The sequence below is a fragment of the Poecilia formosa genome, unplaced genomic scaffold, assembly GCF_000485575.1.
Source record: "Poecilia formosa unplaced genomic scaffold, Poecilia_formosa-5.1.2 Scaffold25, whole genome shotgun sequence".
Lineage (NCBI taxonomy): Eukaryota > Metazoa > Chordata > Actinopteri > Cyprinodontiformes > Poeciliidae > Poecilia > Poecilia formosa.
The window spans coordinates 92,538-109,894 of NW_006799964.1; the positions used below are offsets into that span (position 1 = coordinate 92,538).

The 17,357-nt window shown below is 39.9% G+C and overlaps 1 protein-coding gene across 3 annotated transcripts; it reads left to right on the forward strand.

Moving 5' to 3' along the window:
* The first annotated feature begins 935 nt into the window (after positions 1 to 935).
* Positions 936 to 16,676, forward strand: LOC103135352 (ubiquitin-associated protein 2-like). Of its 3 annotated transcripts, none has more exons than XM_007548005.2 (29): positions 936 to 1,033; positions 2,440 to 2,580; positions 3,450 to 3,527; positions 3,654 to 3,764; positions 4,659 to 4,815; positions 4,913 to 4,990; positions 5,222 to 5,285; positions 5,629 to 5,711; positions 6,156 to 6,211; positions 7,160 to 7,224; positions 7,345 to 7,576; positions 7,689 to 7,938; positions 8,021 to 8,158; positions 8,859 to 8,995; positions 9,271 to 9,500; positions 10,744 to 10,984; positions 11,081 to 11,120; positions 11,194 to 11,320; positions 11,506 to 11,560; positions 11,656 to 11,866; positions 12,000 to 12,091; positions 12,252 to 12,302; positions 12,854 to 12,932; positions 13,332 to 13,526; positions 14,018 to 14,188; positions 14,566 to 14,670; positions 14,989 to 15,062; positions 15,519 to 15,710; positions 15,844 to 16,676. In XM_007548005.2, exons 2-29 carry the CDS (start codon positions 2,485 to 2,487, stop codon positions 15,937 to 15,939), a joined length of 3,504 nt encoding a protein of 1,167 aa, XP_007548067.1. In that variant the 5' UTR covers positions 936 to 1,033; positions 2,440 to 2,484; the 3' UTR covers positions 15,940 to 16,676. The 3 variants fall into 3 exon arrangements, with proteins under 3 accessions (XP_007548067.1, XP_016524942.1, XP_007548068.1); XM_016669456.1 differs by having other exon boundaries at positions 12,255 to 12,302; XM_007548006.1 differs by lacking the exon at positions 14,566 to 14,670.
* Positions 16,677 to 17,357: the final 681 nt, after the last annotated feature.

The following is a 17,357-nucleotide window of genomic DNA, read 5'->3' on the forward strand; positions in this document are numbered from 1 at the left end:
TATATCAACTTAAAGTAATTTTTAAATAATATTTTTTGGCCTTCAGTTTAGATACAGAATCTAATTACTGTATTCATATTTGAGATCAACTTGAAAGTCTGATCTTGTTGAGTTTAACAACCTGGACATATATAGGACTTCACTTTGTCTATGGTAAATGGTATTGTATTTTTGAAAAATATTAATTTTGTTTTCTAATCATGTTTCAAGAGGAAATTTGGCAGCTAATTTTCTTTACAAAGGAAAAACATGGGAGTCAGGAGAAGATGAAACTAAATATCAAATTTTTAAACGGCATGTCTGAGTGAACAAGTTCTCACCATGTGCATCTAGTGTCATACACCTGTGTAATCTTATGCATTTTAACGGATGTGAACATGCGTTTATTGACCCTTCACTCGAAAAGGTGATTTTTATTTATTTATTATGATATACAGAAATTTTTCTCTTAAGTTTTAATAGCTTAGATCACAGGTGTCAAACTCCAGTCCTGGAGGGCAACTGCCCTGCAACTTTCAGATGTGCCTCTGCTGCACCACACCTGAATAGAATAATTAGGCCATTAGCAAGGCTCTGCAGAACTTATCTACACATGAAGGAGGTAATTAAGCCATTTCATTCCAGTGTTTTTGTACCTGTGACATCTAAAAACTGCAGGACAGTGGTCCTTGAGGACTAGAGTGTGACACCCCTGGCTTGATTCTCTTAATGCTGTGCTATAATTTGTATTAAATAACGATACATTAAGATTTGGCTGAAAAGAAACCGAAGGGGCTTCATACAGGGTCTAATTTTTTCACAGAACTCGTACATTTACTGACTTTGAATAAAATATAATGAAAACCTAAATAATATCATCAAACACCTTACGCGCGAGTTGTCCTGCAACTTTGTACCACGTGACCTGGTAGATGCTTTTGATTGGTTGTAACGTTTGTTTGTGGAGCTCCGATTCCTTACGTTAAACAACGGCGCGGTGGATCACGTGACACATCTGCTGCTGCCTGCTGGCTGAGCGAAAGCGTGTTAGCAGGTAAAAGAAAGTCAGATTTGTTTAGTGAATTGTGTTTAAAATCCGTCTGAAAATTAAAAATGTTTTTTATTGTGTAATTTGGTTTCGTTTTATAGTCAGTGTTTGACGTTTTACGTGTGTAAACTCGACCTGAACTGGTTGTTCCGTGGTTTGCTAACACGCGAGGCTCTGTCCAAACTGTGAACCATTGTATTGCATTTGGGAAAAAGGCCTTTCACATGCCGGAGCTGGTAGCATTTAGCCGCTCATTACTCTTGTAGCTTCGTGGGCAACTTAAATTTCGACTGAGCCATTGCCATCCGCGGTCCCTGAAGTAAATTAAACGATATTTGGGTCCCGTAGGTACAATAATTTTAAGGAGACACGCAACTGTGTTGCTTTCGTTACAAGTGTTAGCTTGCTGCTAATGTTAGCTTTTCGCTCGGGTTTACACAAAGGGGTATGTCGTCGCTCTTGACGCGTCTGTTTGTTTCCCCCCCCCCATAACTGCCTTGGTGATTGTAAAACAAAAGCGTCGTTGTTTTATGACACGCGGACCAACCGTAAAATTACTGCGCTGATATTCTCCAAGCGAAGACTCTGGAATGGCGTAGGGACTGTTGAAAGAACAAAGGCAAGTGGCTCGCTAGGCTACAGCTATCATGAGCTCGACTGAACGTTGGTCTGTATTTTGACTTTATGTTGTATTTTTTCATTTGAGCGCTTTTCAACGTCGGATAACTTCAGTTAGTTCTATGGTCGAAAGACTAAAAACAACAACAACAAAAAAAAAAACAGTTCTTTGAATCGATTTAAAGCGGATAATACACCCACCATGTAACGTTTACGTGATTTTTGCCTTCCAACTTTCATCAGTGACTAGCCATCCCACTGTTAATTTTTGTTTATTTTTGTAACGTCATTTGAAACCCGCAATTTCCTAACATTTTCGGGATCGTATGGTCTATTAAAAGGTGTGACGTAATCCTTGTTTTTGTGCTTTCAGTTTCTACTGATTTTGGCCTACATAGCAGTTCTCTGCTTTGCTTTTTTAAAATCTATTTTCGGTTTTTTGCTGTAAAGGTTTGTAGCTCATCAAAGGGAACGATATCTATGCCCTCCGACAAGAAACACTGGTAAATACTGACGGTATTTTTGAGTGGGGAAAGGAGGGAGAGCTGTAAGATGACACCCGGACAGTCCCCTCTTGGCTGGCTAAATTTAACAGTGGATGTGGGGGGCGACAGATACGGGGGTTATAGTCTTACATGGTATATAACCGTGTGTCTCAGTCTGCCTATATCAAGTGTACAGCTCTAGTATTGCGCATTTACCCAGAGCCATTTTTTTTAAAGACACAGCTGTTCATTTCTACCTTTTCATAAACTCTCACTTCAATTACCATATTTGTACTTTCTTTCCCCTAGATTTTTTCTATTTTGTACATACATTTTTTTTTGTATATACTGTATATGATGACTTCAGTGGTCAGCAATCCAACCCGAGGGACTCGGGACAAGACGCTGCCCACAACCACCCAAACAACACAGCCACAGAAACAGATACAGGTGAGATATTGACTGTTTCTCTTTTCTTGAAATTAAAATTGTATTTACTTCTAAAACTACATGAAAATTCACCAAACAAAATGGTTGATGACCGGAATCATCCAGGCTTTAGCTTGACGGGCCCTGAGTAGTGACCAGTCAGCCAGAAACTCTAATATCTGATCTCGAACGCACCCTATCTGATCGCCATCAGGTCTGCTGACAACACTTTTGTGGGTTACTGGAAAAATATTTTAGAAAGGCTATCAGGTGACACATTGAGATTCAAGAAAGTATTTAAAATCAAACTTCATTTTACATCAGTGTTTCATTCAGGCAGCAAATTTAAGCAAATAAGATGGCTGAAATACAACAGTCACATTAAAAAAAATAAAATAAATCTTTTAAGCTTGTGATTTCTGTCTGTATGCAACATGTGGAATTTGGAAATATTGACATCTTTGTTGATCTGAACTAAGGCCAGGGTCTACATTCTTCAGGAAAATCACTGATTGTTGCTTATAAGTACTAATGTATTGGCTCAAATTGCTAATACAGGATGGTAAGGATAGCTTAAAATGTGAACTTTGTAAGCATTTGGTCTTTGTTTTATGATAACAAAATCTTGTTCACTTCTGGCTCTGATATAAACTTAAAACATGTTTGTTGCAAGAAGGCTTAAAATATTTGTGATTTCTCTTATTCCATTTGTCCTTAAAGAGAAATTGAAACCGCATAAAACGTGTATTGGCAGGTCAAAGCTTTTAGAAGCAGAGATCAAGAAATGAGCACTAAACTCTAATCAGTGAACCCCCACATAAGATAATTTTTAACTGATTAAAACATTTTGCTGTTGTCCTCGCTTAGCTCTGTTTTCTTCTTTCTTGCAGGCCACAGCAGAGCAGATGCGTTTAGCGCAGGTGATCTATGACAATAATGATACTGACTTTGAAGACAAGGTCAAACAGGTATGTTCATACACAGGTGGGAAATAAAACGTAATAGTCTAGATTCATACAGCTTCTTAACATAAATAACTTTGTTGTGGTTCATGATAAAACATAACAGCTTAATTCTGATTCCTTTACATTCAGTTGATTGAGGTAACTGGGAAGACCCAAGATGAATGCGTAGTAGCCCTCCATGACTGCAATGAAGATGCAAACAGAGCCATCAATTTTCTGCTTGAGAGTCCCTCCGACACAGTAAGAGCACACACACAAACATGGATGCACAGAGATAAAAATAATCACATTCTGACTGGCTTTTTTTTTTTTTTAAACTACTACTTAGGGAAAGGGAGGAACTATGATGCTTTTTGCTTTTTTTGTTCTAATCACATAAGACAGTTTTTTTTAATGGTTTTTATTTTTGTTTGAGTTTTCCATACACCCTTTTACTTATTTACTATTTAAGTCTCAGAATATATTTACTAGTAATCTGTTTCGCGGAGGGCCTTTTTCTTTGTTACACACTGAAGTCATATGCAGAGCAGCGAAAGACGAGCTAGTGTCACTGGGGCAGTCGAGTGTGGACTTGGATAAAAATTGCAGCAAAAGTCGTTTGAGGTGATTACCTAGAAGGAATGCCTAAAAGAGGCGCGGTTTCTGTTGTATGGAAGTACTTTGGCTGTGAAAGCTCACGTGTCATTGAAATAACAATAATATGCCATCTGTGTTGAAATAAAGGGGTACTCCCTACAGCAAAACAAGCATGCGGCGGGTTGAAATAATAATAATTATAAAAAAAATCACTTTTGACGTCACTGAAGATATGGTCCCATTAAGTGCTGTGGGAAAATGTTTTAGAGCTACGACCAAAAGGCTGGATAGCTGCTGTTTAATACCACATTGGAAATATTCTATATTTACACTACAACAGTCATGCCATGTGATTCATTAGTGACACTGTCCTGAAAACTCACTTCTAGAAATCCTGCCATTTTTTTAAGGATGTCGTAAATGTGATTAACACACATTTGCTTTAAAAGAAAAATACAGTGACAATTGTTGAAAATGCCATGATATAAAATTTTGGTCATACCACGCACCTTTACTGTGTTCTTTGTAGCACCAACATTGATTTTGTTTGCCGTTCAGAACTCCTGGGAGACTGTAGGAAAAAAGCGTAGTATCGGGAAAGAGGGAGGAACCTCGGATTTAAAAGAAAGCCGGGAGAAGAAAGGAGAACGGGAGGCCAGCCGTGGACGTGGAGCGTCCAACAGGAGGGGCAGAGGCATCAGCCGAGGTCGTGAAGGTATGAAATGTTAAAATAGTGTAATGCTGAATAATGTAGACTGTGTATGTGTGCGCAGTTTTCTAATTATTTTATTTTTATTCTGGTTGAATCATAGGTCGCTCAGAGGAGAACGGGTTTGAGGTGACTCCTGGAGAGAGAGGGTCTGACCGTGGACGCAGGGGACGAGGCAGAGGTACACACTAGAATAAAACCCTCTTACTAAATGCAGACAAATCCAGAGTTTGTTTGCTTTTACCAAACTTACTGGACAGACGACCCTGATTCGTGTTCTTAGTGGTCGAAAATTGTTAGGTGATTTCTTTTTATTTGTTTATTTTTGTTCTTATTATATATGTTCATAAAGTCTTTAATCAGAAATTAAGGTTGAAAGGTTCCAATTAGCTCATGTCTATTTTCCCTTCAGGAGTCGGGGGCCGTGGGAGAGGAAGAGGAACTGTTGGAAACAGGTTCTCTTCACAAGGAATGGGGTAAGAATATTGACTTAAATCCTGTTCAGTTGTTATCGGTATCGATTGATAAAACATTGAGTTAAATCTTAAGCGCTGTTAAAACATGTACACCTGGGGCACTGGGTGGCTCAATTCTTAAAGCGTGGGCACCATTTGCAGAGGCTCTGGTTCTTGATGTGGTGTGATTTTGGGGCATTTGCTTCATGTCCTCCCCTTATCCCTGCTCCCCATCTCCTGCCCATTTACTGTTCAAGAAAGAGAAAAAATCCAAACAAAAACAAAAAAATGCACACCCTATCTGCAGGAACAAGATCTTGTATTTTAATATTAGTTTGAGTAATTTACTTTTTACTTCTTCCAGCACTTTTAATCCTGCTGACTACACTTCAAACTCCAGAGCCAACCAGGACAGATTGGAGGGCAATGAAACTACTGAGGGAACTGGTAAATAAGATGATAGAAACTAAGCTTCCACATTATGAAGTCAGATTTTGCTCATATTTTTAACAATAGCTGTATTCTTTGTTTGGTGGCATCAGTTCATTCTTTAGTAGCACAGTCTCACTGTTTTGAAATCCACACTACAAGACTTAAATTTACTACTGTGGTGTAGCATTGTAGTCCTTCAGAGCCACTGTCTTCAGAGTTTAGACGCCTCCTTGTTTACAGACACTTGATGAATGGATCAGTACCAGGACTCTGCAGGATTTGATGAAATGCTAAGGGTGTGATTCAGGTGGAACAAGGATACCTCTAAAAACATCAAGACTTTGCCTCTTGTGGACTGGAGTTGGAGATATAGCTCAGGGTGAAATTAAAACCGTTTGTGAAGAGTTGAAGGAAACTCAAAACAATAATTTGACAGCTTTTGCTCTCTTTCTCTGTCAGGATCATGGCGCGGAAACAATATGGAAGACTGGAATTCAGAAGAATGGAACGAGGATGTAAGACATAACAGTTTAAATATGAGATTAATTATCAATACTGTATACAGTACTTTTGCAATTTTATGCACTTGTTTGTTTCCAGTTTGCAATGTCCATCATGTCTTGTCATATTTACAACAGCATCATTTCTCAGTTACTGTCGCTGCGTAACATATGGGGGATGAACACAAATCTAAGTCCACAAAGCCTTGAATTATCTGCGTTGACTGAAATATAAATACACTTTATAGGGGTATATTTTGAGTCAATATTGTAATTATTGATACTCGAAGTCTGTTTTTAAGAAGCAAGAGCATGTTTGCACCCTACTGGCTTCAATTTTGTACCCGTTAGCTTTTTTTATTTAATGTAGTTAAACCATGTTGTATGACTGTATTTATTGTTTGGCAGTGGAGTATTTTCATTAGTATTGGAGAAAGTGGTCTAACCTGGCATAGTTTCATTAAATTCTAAATATACCATACCAACTTTATTTATAAAGCACTTTAAAACAACAGCTGATACAAGGTGCTGTACATTAAAACACAACATAACAATAAAAAAAAAAAAGAGGACTGTTTTGGTCCAGTTGCTGAATATTAGTGGGATACACAGGGATCACATATATCACTCAGTTTTCTTGCAGTAAACTGAGTAGAATATTGAGAATCATTTCTAATCTTTGGCCATCAAAGCTGGTACAAAAACTCTCTCTGGGGGTTACAGGCCCTAGTTTAGACGGCACCATTTGTAATGCAAAAGCCTGGTATGAAACAACCACATTGCCAAGAAGCAAAACAGCTCAGGGGCTAAATGACATGCAAGCATCTTGGTAAATAATGGTAACTGCTTATTGATGGAAATGAAGGTTGCACTTGATACAAGGTTGGAAAGAAGTTGCATTTGACCTACAGTGTCAGCCATACGCAGAAATAATCTCATGACTTTATTTATTTTCTATCACAGTTGTCTGAGACCAAAGTGTTCACTGCCTCTTCTGCTCCAGCTAACCACGTCACACCTGGACACAAGTAAGTCAAACCTTAAACGTCTTTATAAAACAGGCTTTAAAAATCCCAATCTTCTTCATACTCATCTTCTGAAAACAAATCTCTTCTCTACTTCTGTTCTCTTGTCCTGTATCTGGTCAGTGTGGACCTGGCTAGCATACTGCCTAAGACTGGAGTGACTGTGGGAGGTTCTGTGGAATCTGACTTGGGAGCAATCGTTGATGGTCCTTCAGCAGAGGATTTGGGCCAAAGCCTGGTGTTCACCAACTCCCACCACAATGGACGGACTGCAACACACAGCTACGCACATGCCACCGCCAACAGCTACGCTCATGCTGCCTCTGCTAGCACCACCTATGCACATGCTGCACTGGTATTCCTTACCACACACACACTCTCACACCTGTTAGAGAATCTGTATTTCATAAATATTACTAATCTGTGGTACTGTTGAAGTCATTTTGTCTTGTCTGTTATGCTCCCAGTCTTCAGTCATAGGTTCTGGTTTTGGGTCCCTGAATGCACCAAAGCAGGCACCAGGTCCAGACATTTGCATGTCTGAGCCACTCAACGGGCCTCGATTGCCTCAGAGAACCAGTCAGATGTTGGCAACAAGCGGCGGCGTCTCCAAAGACCCAGGACAACCTCCGATGCAGAGTCCAGCTCCTGCAGCTTCACCTACTCCAGATAGCAAGGCTCAGAGGGTTGAAAATGGCCCTATTGGATCCCAAAACTGTAAGTTGATATTAAATTAGGACTTGGGTGCTCTAAATTAACCATGTATTTGTACAATGGTATTTGTTTGTGTTCTCTGAAGTGGAAATGAAGCATCAGCCAGAACCATCTGCAGTGCTCAGCCAGCTTGCTCAAAGGCAGCAGCAGTCCTCCATACTGCCCACCACAGAGCCTCTGGGCCTGTCTCAGCCACACGCTCCACAGGCCCCCACACCACCAGGTACAGCCACAGAATAGCTCAACACACTATTGAATACATTTAATCTTCATGATGTTAAAGAAGATTCTAATATGTAAAATGTTACATGGCGTCTTCTGTTTAAAACAGAACTGTAACAATACTCACTATAAATGCTACAATGACCTGGAATTGATCATTACAGTTGTTGGGGTTTTTTGTAGTTATTTCCTAACATTTTATTTGACAAGATTAGATTATTAATAAAGAATAACCATAAATTGGGGGGGTATTTTTTTATGTTGGCTACTTAACAAAGATGATGAGAGGCAACAAACTTCAGTTTTAAGAGTCGTCCTTCAGTCAGTGCTGAAGGACGCTGACTGCTCCAAGCAAAGGAGCTTAGTGAAGCTCCTTTACTTACCCAACTATGGCATTTTTGTGACAGGAATTACTTCTCAACGGTTAGTTTATTATTCTTTCATCCTGCTGATTAGTACTGTGTAGAAACACGCAAGTGTAGCTTTTAATTAAAAGGATTATAAACAGCAGGAATGATGCAATGAATAAACGGCCCACTGATTTATGCAATGTTTAAAATTTTTGTTTATTTGATCAGTCTCCGTTTTTATCAGTCTCTGTATGAGGAGATTATGGCAGTGTTGTGTTTCACATGTCTTCTTTTGACACTTGCATGATCCTGTGGGTTTATTGTATGCAAAAACATTGTTTTGAATTTCAGGTCAGGAGTCTTCTGGCCTCCCTGTAAGAGACGGATCTTCTCCAGGAAGTAAGCAGTCAGGCCTGGATCTTTCGATCTCTGATCCTCCTCAGCGACAGTTAAAGACCCAGCGACGCAGAGCTCCTCTTCCATCAAAGGTAAAAATATCAGAGCTCCTAAGAACATAAAATGTACAATACAATCCCTGGATAGATGATGGGAATGTTACTCGTAAGACATCAACTTATATTTTATAAAGAGTTTTAAACTTTGAAACCACTTCACATCAAGTTGAAGTGTTTCTACAGATTGCATTGCAGCTTTGGGGTGGTAATTATTATTTTTGACCCCTTTTGTAAATAAGAAGTACACAGGATTTATACCAGTGTTGGTTTGCTTTCTTTTTCTACAACATGCATTCCTTCTGTCTCAGATTCCATCGTCAGCGGTGGAAATGCCAGGTTCAGCCGACATCTCTGGTCTGAACGTTCAGTTCGGAGCTCTTGACTTCAGCTCTGAAGCTGGAAGTGTAACAGCAGACTCTCAAGCCGAGTTGGCCCGGGAACATTCATCCACCCTGGTTCAGACCACCATGCCTGCTCCTGCAGCTGTTCCCACACAGCAGGCACAGAACAGCATGTTCCCCAAGTCAGGACCTGTGAGGTATGTGGCTATTAAAAGTGAACAGTCTTCATACAAAAGGATGCGGGCCCAATGATAAATTGGTATTTTTATTATACTTTTATCTTTTTTTTTTTTTCCTCAAGAAAATAAAATATGTTGTATAAAGCAGGACACATCAAATTTTAAAATAAATTAAATTTAACTCTTATTATGGCAATCCAGTGAGTTCTGTAATAATTCCATCTTTTATATTAAAGATTCCACATGGGTGTCATGAATCTATTACATGGTAGGTCTGTTGACATTTGCTTCAGATGATGGCAAGATTTTTTTCATGCTCCTGTCAAAATAGGTCTTCCCAGGTTACACACTGACATTCAAGTTCCCATATAAACTACAACATAACCAGCATAGTTTCCATAGTTTTCAACTAGTGCATATCTAACATAGTTTTTGAAAAGAGGTCTTTAACTTTTTTAAAATGCAAGGAATTATTATTTTTTCTTTCTCCATTCTATGTATATTTCTGTACTATTTCTAGTCTTTGTCTGGGGGTTGTTTTGCCTTCACACTGTCTCCTTTAGTTTAAATTTGGTTTTAGTTGAGTAAAATATCTAATCATGTTCTTTCCTTCATTCCCTGCAGTAGTTATTCATTCAGTTGTGATCTGCAAATGCTTGACCAAACTTGCACTTTCTCTTTGCCTTTTGGTGTCAATTTCATGTGCTTATCTTTTGTTTTCGTTCTTATCCTACCTCCTCTTGTTTCTTCATTTCTTTACTTCCTTTCCCCCCTTCTTGAAAGCTCAACCACTGCAGAAGTAGTTATAGTAAGGTCTGGAATTTTCTATTTCATAATGGAGGAAATGGAAAAACCTGTAAGAACCAAGTCCTCCAGCAGAATGCAGCAACAGGCAGTTGAGGAACATCACAGATCTAGTTAATGCACTATGCAGCCTATGAAAAACTCCACACCCATTGACACTTCCCAGAGAGACTAGAGCCACACAGAAAGGACAATATGGCAGAAGATAGATCTGTTTAAAAACTTTTTTTTTTCTTTCCAGAAACCTAATATACCACATCTGTGTTTAACTAAACTTGCTGTATTGACAATAAACCAATTTGGTTACATGTTGACATAGTTTTAAGCCAAGCACCATAATGCCCTTGTAAAACATTTTCACAATTCTTTTCAACACCTGCATAATTAAACTATTGCTGTATAAGCAACACTCTTCAATATTTCTCTCAAATATTTCCCCCTCTCCCTTTTTGAACAGTGACCACGTGAGCAGCTTACCCTCAGCTGTATCAGATGCCAGCTTTCCTTCTCCATCTCTGGGCCTACCTGGTGCTACTCCCTCCCCATCACTCGGTCTCCCCAGTGCAGCAGCGCCACCGTCCTCTTCAGTTCCTACTCCAACCAGTCGAGTTGACAACAGCAGCTCAAGAACGCTGCCTCCTCATCTTGGCTTCTCGCAGAGCAAAGACGTCCCATCAGGTGTTGCTGCTCCTCTGACTGTAAGTACAAACAACTTGGTCCTGTTTTGCTCCTGAAGGCTTAATGTGACCGTGGCCTGGTGAATTTTAAGACAAAATGCGTTCTTCCCGTTATAGAATGGCTACAGTGCTATGAAGACACAGGGCACACAGGAAAGTAAGTACACCCACTACTAAAATATTGTATGTCTTCAACACACAAGATACATTTCTCTTCTTCTTTAAACCAGGCTCTACGTCATCTAGATCTGTGAAAACAGAATCTCCTGTTATGACCAGTGAGGGTGGATCTGGACACCATATTCCTTCTCCTGTAGTTACCCCATCCCACTCAGCCCCCATCTCATCACTCGGCAGGTAATGGCTGGCTCACTCATACTGACATTTAACATGGAGATAATGATGGTTTCAAGCACATATCCTAATCCTATAATGTGGAGAAAACAAATCTCTGAATCTCCTAGCTTCCAAGACTCATTTTCCTTTAAAGCTGAGACTTTCATTTGCATCAGGTTAATGGATGTATTCTCTTCTCTTTGCAGTCACATGAGCAGTACTCACTCATCTGGATCAGCCCTCGTCACAAGTTCCCTCACTGTAAGTTTATAAGCATCTAATGCTGAGATTATGCTTCCAATTCCTTTTAGTCCTGAATTTCTCACACTTGATCTGGTCATTTCTTTCTTGACCAGATGACCAATGAGGAAAGCAGCAGCAGCAACCTTCATGCCTTTTCATCATCCTCCAGCCAAGCTGTCCCTCCTGCTGCGTCCACGATTGTCAGCACTTCATCCTCCAATGGTCTGCACCAATCAGCAGGACCAGGACTGAGTCAGAATGGCACAAACACCACAATCTCAGCTGCAGGCAGCCGCACAGCACCACAACTCACCACCACTTCTAGTAAGTTATTTTTATCTGGACACAAGAGTCGGTCAACTTGCTTCAGTATTTCCAATTAGCTGCTTGATTTATGTCACTCCATTTGTTTATGAAAGAGAAGGTCATGTGGGTTTCTGCTCTTCCTCCCCTACAGGTAAGGCTCCTCCTAATTTGGCCCAAGGAGTGCCGCCGCTACTGGCTAACCAGTACATTATGGGTCCTGGTGGCTTGCTCCCTGCTTACCCGGTAACTTTCTTTTCCTAATTTATAGTAGCTCGTCTTCATTCTCCTAAATGTCATGTTTTACAAGCAGAGACTTAAATGAATTCCTGCGTCATTCCTGAGGATTTTCTAAATATTTCACCATGACACAAGGTGACAATTTATTTCTCCCCCCTCCCAACAGCAGATCTATGGATATGAAGACTTACAAATGCTGCAGTCTCGACTGCCTTTGGTGAGTCTTTTTCTCATGCTGCTCCAATCTAAACAAAATGGATTCACATCCATAACGTCTGATCCCCGATGGTCTTGCATCACAGTTTAAAAATTAAACCACTTATCTCTGCTTTTAAACTGCTTTTTCTTCAAATAGATTTAGCTGTTTTTATGACTGTTAAATGTTTAATTTTTCTTAGTCACTTCCTGATTTTGATCTCCATGTTAGTTCTTTGCCAACTCAGCCTGCTTTACCTTCTTGGCTTCACAAACTACATAACCAAATGATTTTTTCCCTTCCTTATAGTAACTTGGTAACACAAAAGATGCGTCATTTGAAAAATTAGGTTCATGTTTTTAAACACTACTGAATTCACCGTTTCTATTAATGCTCAAGGTCTTGTTCAATTTATTTGTTTTTCTCCTTCTCACAACCATACACATCAGTGCAGTTTCTCTTTGGTCAAACAACTCTTTAAGTTTAGCATGTGCTTGTATAATTATCCATTGAATCGGTTCCTTTTTTCACATCATCTTTAACCCCTTGATTGATTTATTTATTTTTATCAGGACTACTACGGTGTAACATTCCCTGGTGCTACAGCTCCAATCCCTGGAAGAGAGAGCCTGGCTAATAATCCATATTCTGGTGAGTAAAATATGGTTTACTTTGATCATTAATACTGAATAGTCAACGCCACTTTTCCCCAAATTGACATGTATGAATATTCCCCCTGATCTGTATGTTTGAACCATACGTCAACATAATTTAAGAGCATGATGGCCACTAAGGCCTTGTACATATGTAGAGGGCCTTTATAAAGACAAATATCTCTGCCACATAGCTTTAAGAAATATTGTATAGTAAGGCTTTAAGAAAAGCTTTCATTCAGAAAAACCTGCACAAATACATCAGAGTGTTGGTTTCTAAACATGCCAAAAGCACAGTGGACAGTGTAGCATAAAGTTAAAGCCTTAGTCAACCAATCAGAATACTTCAACACAAATATTCCAGTGATCCAGATTTTCTGTGTGTTTATGTTTGCAGGTGAGGCAACAAAGTTTGGCAGGAATGACTCTTCTTCCCCGGCTCCCCCAACTAGCCTGGCTACTGCCGGGGTCCAGTCTCAGACCCAGCAGACCCAGCAGGCAGGGACTCAAGCACAGGGTCAGAACCAGGGTCAGCAGACACAGAACCAGGCCTTTCTCAACCCGCCTCTGCCACCTGGCTACGGATACACTGGTAAAGAAAACCAGAACCTGCAGATGATTATGTTGATCATTGACAAGATGTCTATTATATGTAAAGCAGTTATCTACAGGTCCTCTCCCCTTGACCTTTAAAGCTTTGCAAACGTGACACTGAGGCACATTCTGCATGAACTTTTCATTTTCTGATTGGTTAAATGGAATTGATGAAAGAACTTCATTTGAAATGTGTATTTTTCTTCCCTGCTTCTTAAGGTTTCTTGAATGAAACATCGACTGCCTAAGTTGGCACTACACAATAAAATCATTTTCATAGTTTACTTTATTGGCGTTTGATTTAAGTCCTTCAGGTTGTGAAAGGTACTTATTCTAATTAACTAATTGTTACTCTAACATTTACACAAGGTACAAATAACCTTTTTCCTGGCAGAATTCAGAAAAAAAGATCAGATGGTTTTACCGTATTAGTACAGTTGAAATTGTGCTAAGCTTTGATTTCCCCCCCCCTCCCCTGCTCTCTCTCAGGTCTGCCATACTACGCTGGCATGCCTGGCGTTCCTTCAGCCTTCCAGTACGGCCCCACAGTGTTTGTGCCTCCAGCGTCTGCCAAGCAGCCTGCGATGGGCCTGGCCAACCCCTCCAGTCAGTACCACCAACAGCATCAGCCAAGTTACGGGCAGCACGCCTACGGTGCAGGTGGGACATTACTACGCTCGCTCATCTGTTACTGAAACAGTGTTGCACATAGTTTGGACAAAGCAAATACTCCCAAGATTGGTGACATCAGACTCTAGTTATGTGGTTAAAAGCTGCTCCCATGTCTGTAGAGGAACGAGGACATCTTGCTGCATGTGTGTGGTCTGTTTATTTGCCTGCTTGCTTAGCTGAAAGCCACTCCTGAAGTTGAACATACAGTCACACTTTCCATCACTGTCAGGTTGCCGTATCTCTCTGACCTGCTCCAATCCCTTCTTCTCCACCTATCCATTTTCCTCTTCATAAATTTCATTGCTCATCTCCCTTCTGATTCCCCACCCCCCTCTTTCTGTCCTGTGCTGTTCCTCGTCCTTCAGCTTTTGATGACCTGTCTCAAGCCCACGGTGGGGATTACAATAAGACAGGGTATGGAGGCTCTGCCCAGTCACAGGCCAAATCAGCAGGCAGCGGCCCAGGGAAAGGTACACACAACACATGTGCATCCTGAAACATTCCTTATTTACTACAGTGGAAACATGGAAATCTATCCACATGGGCTACAGCAGCTCATTGCAGAGAGTGGTGAAAAAGTGAGACAATGTGCCGCTGCACCTCCTCTCCTAATCTGCTTCTTCCTGCGGGCTGGCGTCTGGAATACTAACATGGAAACAGAAATTCAAGATTTACTGCTAAACAGCAAAGAGATTGGTTTAAAGCTTTTGCCAATTCTTGTTTTTCACTGCCGGTTCAAGTATCTTTCATTAAAATATTTCTTCATTTCCTTTTCTCTCATTTCTCAGCACCAGGATTGTCTGGATCAGCAACGGCTGGTGGAGTTCCTGATATGGGAGGTTCCATATACAGCAAAACACAGGTATGTTTCTCATCATGTTTCTGTGATTAATGTTTAATATCTTTTGGTGATGTGTTTGCTAGAAGTTTGGAGTATATATGGGTTTCAGCACTGTGATGGGGAGGTGCCTCCATTTTATCTTAAAGGAGTTTAATCATTTATTTGTTTACAAGCTTCTCCATCCAAGGAGTTAAATATTAGGGAAAACCAAACATAACCATAAGTGATATTATGTATATATTTAACATTCTATGGGTGAAAGAAGTAATTTTAGAATACCTTAAATATAGAATAAATAAAAACAAGTATGTACATATGTTGGTCTGTAAACGGATCAGTAAATGAGTCCAGAGAAAACTTAAAGGCACTTGCAGTTGGGCATTTGTATAGTCTGACTGCAGACAGGAATGATTGTTAAATGAGCGACACCAGACTTGCAGGTTCTCATGAAGTAATTGAAACTCTTTTGTCTCTCAGTCGTTTGATAAGCAAGGCTTCCACACCGGGACGCCACCTCCCTTCAGTCTGCCTTCTGCTCTGGGAGGTGCCAGCCCCATGAACCCTGGTGGAGCACCTGGCTATGCTCCTGGCCCCTTCCTGCACATCCTGCCTCCACACCAACAACCCCACTCCCAGCTGATGCACCATCACCTAACACAAGATGGACAGGTAAGCAAAGGCCAAACCTTCTGTCTGCACACCTCTAAAATTGTACGTCTATAGCAAACGTGTGGGAAAATTTCTATGGCAGAACAGGATGCGAGATGAAATCTCATCTGAACGACTCTTTGTTTCATTGCAGGGTGGTCCAGGTCAGCGAAATCAGTCCAGCAGTATGCAGCAGAAAACCCAAGGCAGCAAGTCCAGCTATGGCAGCTCTCCCTACTGGGCAAACTGAGGAATGCTCCCCATTCCCTTCTCCCCCAAAAGGCTGTGTGGTTGCATGAGAGCGTGTGTGTAAAGTTACAACAAAACAAATGGAAAACATTAAAAAAAAAAAAAAAAAAAAAAACAGGCACACTACCCTTACAATGAGCATTATGCTCTCCCCACCTCCCCAAGTCCTCATAAGTCTTTTGGGTTCTCTCTTCCCTCTTCTTTTCAAAATTGGTTGTACATGTAAGATATTTATGTATGTATTTATATATAAATATATATATACTGTATATGTAATAGTAGAACATAAAGTGGTTGCCGCATTTTATTTTTGAAGGACTTTTTGTTTACTTTTTTCAAAACTGCAGGAAAAATTGTTACATTTAATGAGTGAAGATGATAAATGATCCGATCCTCCTGAAGAAACAGAAAAATGAAAAGGAGAGCGCAGTAGCACTGATCACATATGAGGACATTTCAGATGGGGGTGGGGTTTATAATGACTAACTGCATCTGTCTTTTTTTTTCCCTTTTTTTTTATACATGACATCCTGTATTGCTTAATTCATCCTCTTTAAATTTCTTTCATACATTTTTCTCCTTCTAGCTCCCTCCCCTGGAAGCTGCCTTGGCGCCCCGTGTCCATACCTCCCCTTTTTAAAAACTACATACCAGACCTGTCCAACCAAATTTTATATTTTAATTTAATTTTAACCCTTATTTCTCTCTAAATAAAGTTCTGAGCAGTTGGAGCTCCAACTTCTGTCTCGTCTTTTCATCTCTATGGGTGCCAGTTTTTACACTGGCTATATTTCAGATTATTATTTTTTTTTTTAAAGTTCGACTTGGTTATAAATATTTGGTAATGAGACATTTTCTTGGCTCTTTTAATAGGAAGTCGTTCAGTGGAGATGAGGTGCAGTGCAGTGAGATCCTGTGAATGGATTCAATAGAAATCTGTAAAATTGAGGTACAGAAGCAGATATGGATTGTAAGTGGCAAATAAGTGCATTTCTAGACTTTCAGTAATGAGAATCAAAAGGTTACATTTCTTGTTTTAGAACAGTAAGGATGGATGTGCTCAGATTTTTTCCCTTAAAGATTTACTTTAAAATAATGTAAAGAATTTGTGCAGAATGTTAGACCAACTTTTATTTTTTTAACTAAGCTACTTTAAATATGTGGGAAACTGAGATGGTACTTGCTCACACTGCCAAAGGTAATAAATCCTAATTCGGTGAATGTCTGTGCTTGAATGGCTAGCAAACTCACCTGACCAGAACTCCATAGAAAAGTTAAGACTGCCATCAGAGAAATGTTTCTGTTGCATCTCAGCAGCACTGATGCAGTCATTTATGCAAAAGGAGATCCAACCAGTGTAGAAGTGAACATATTTTTCAGGAGCCTGATGCTTCTCTTGAAAAATTTCCTTTTTATTGA

Excerpts from the sequence above, each read along its gene's own strand:
- LOC103135352 (XM_007548005.2), top strand. The coding sequence starts at position 2,485 with ATGATGACTTCAGTGGTCAGCAATCCAACCCGAGGGACTCGGGACAAG. Across the intron at positions 7,225-7,344 it reads CACGTCACACCTGGACACAA|TGTGGACCTGGCTAGCATAC; the intron begins GTAAGTCAAACC and ends GTATCTGGTCAG. Across the intron at positions 8,159-8,858 it reads ACAGGCCCCCACACCACCAG|GTCAGGAGTCTTCTGGCCTC; the intron begins GTACAGCCACAG and ends TTTGAATTTCAG.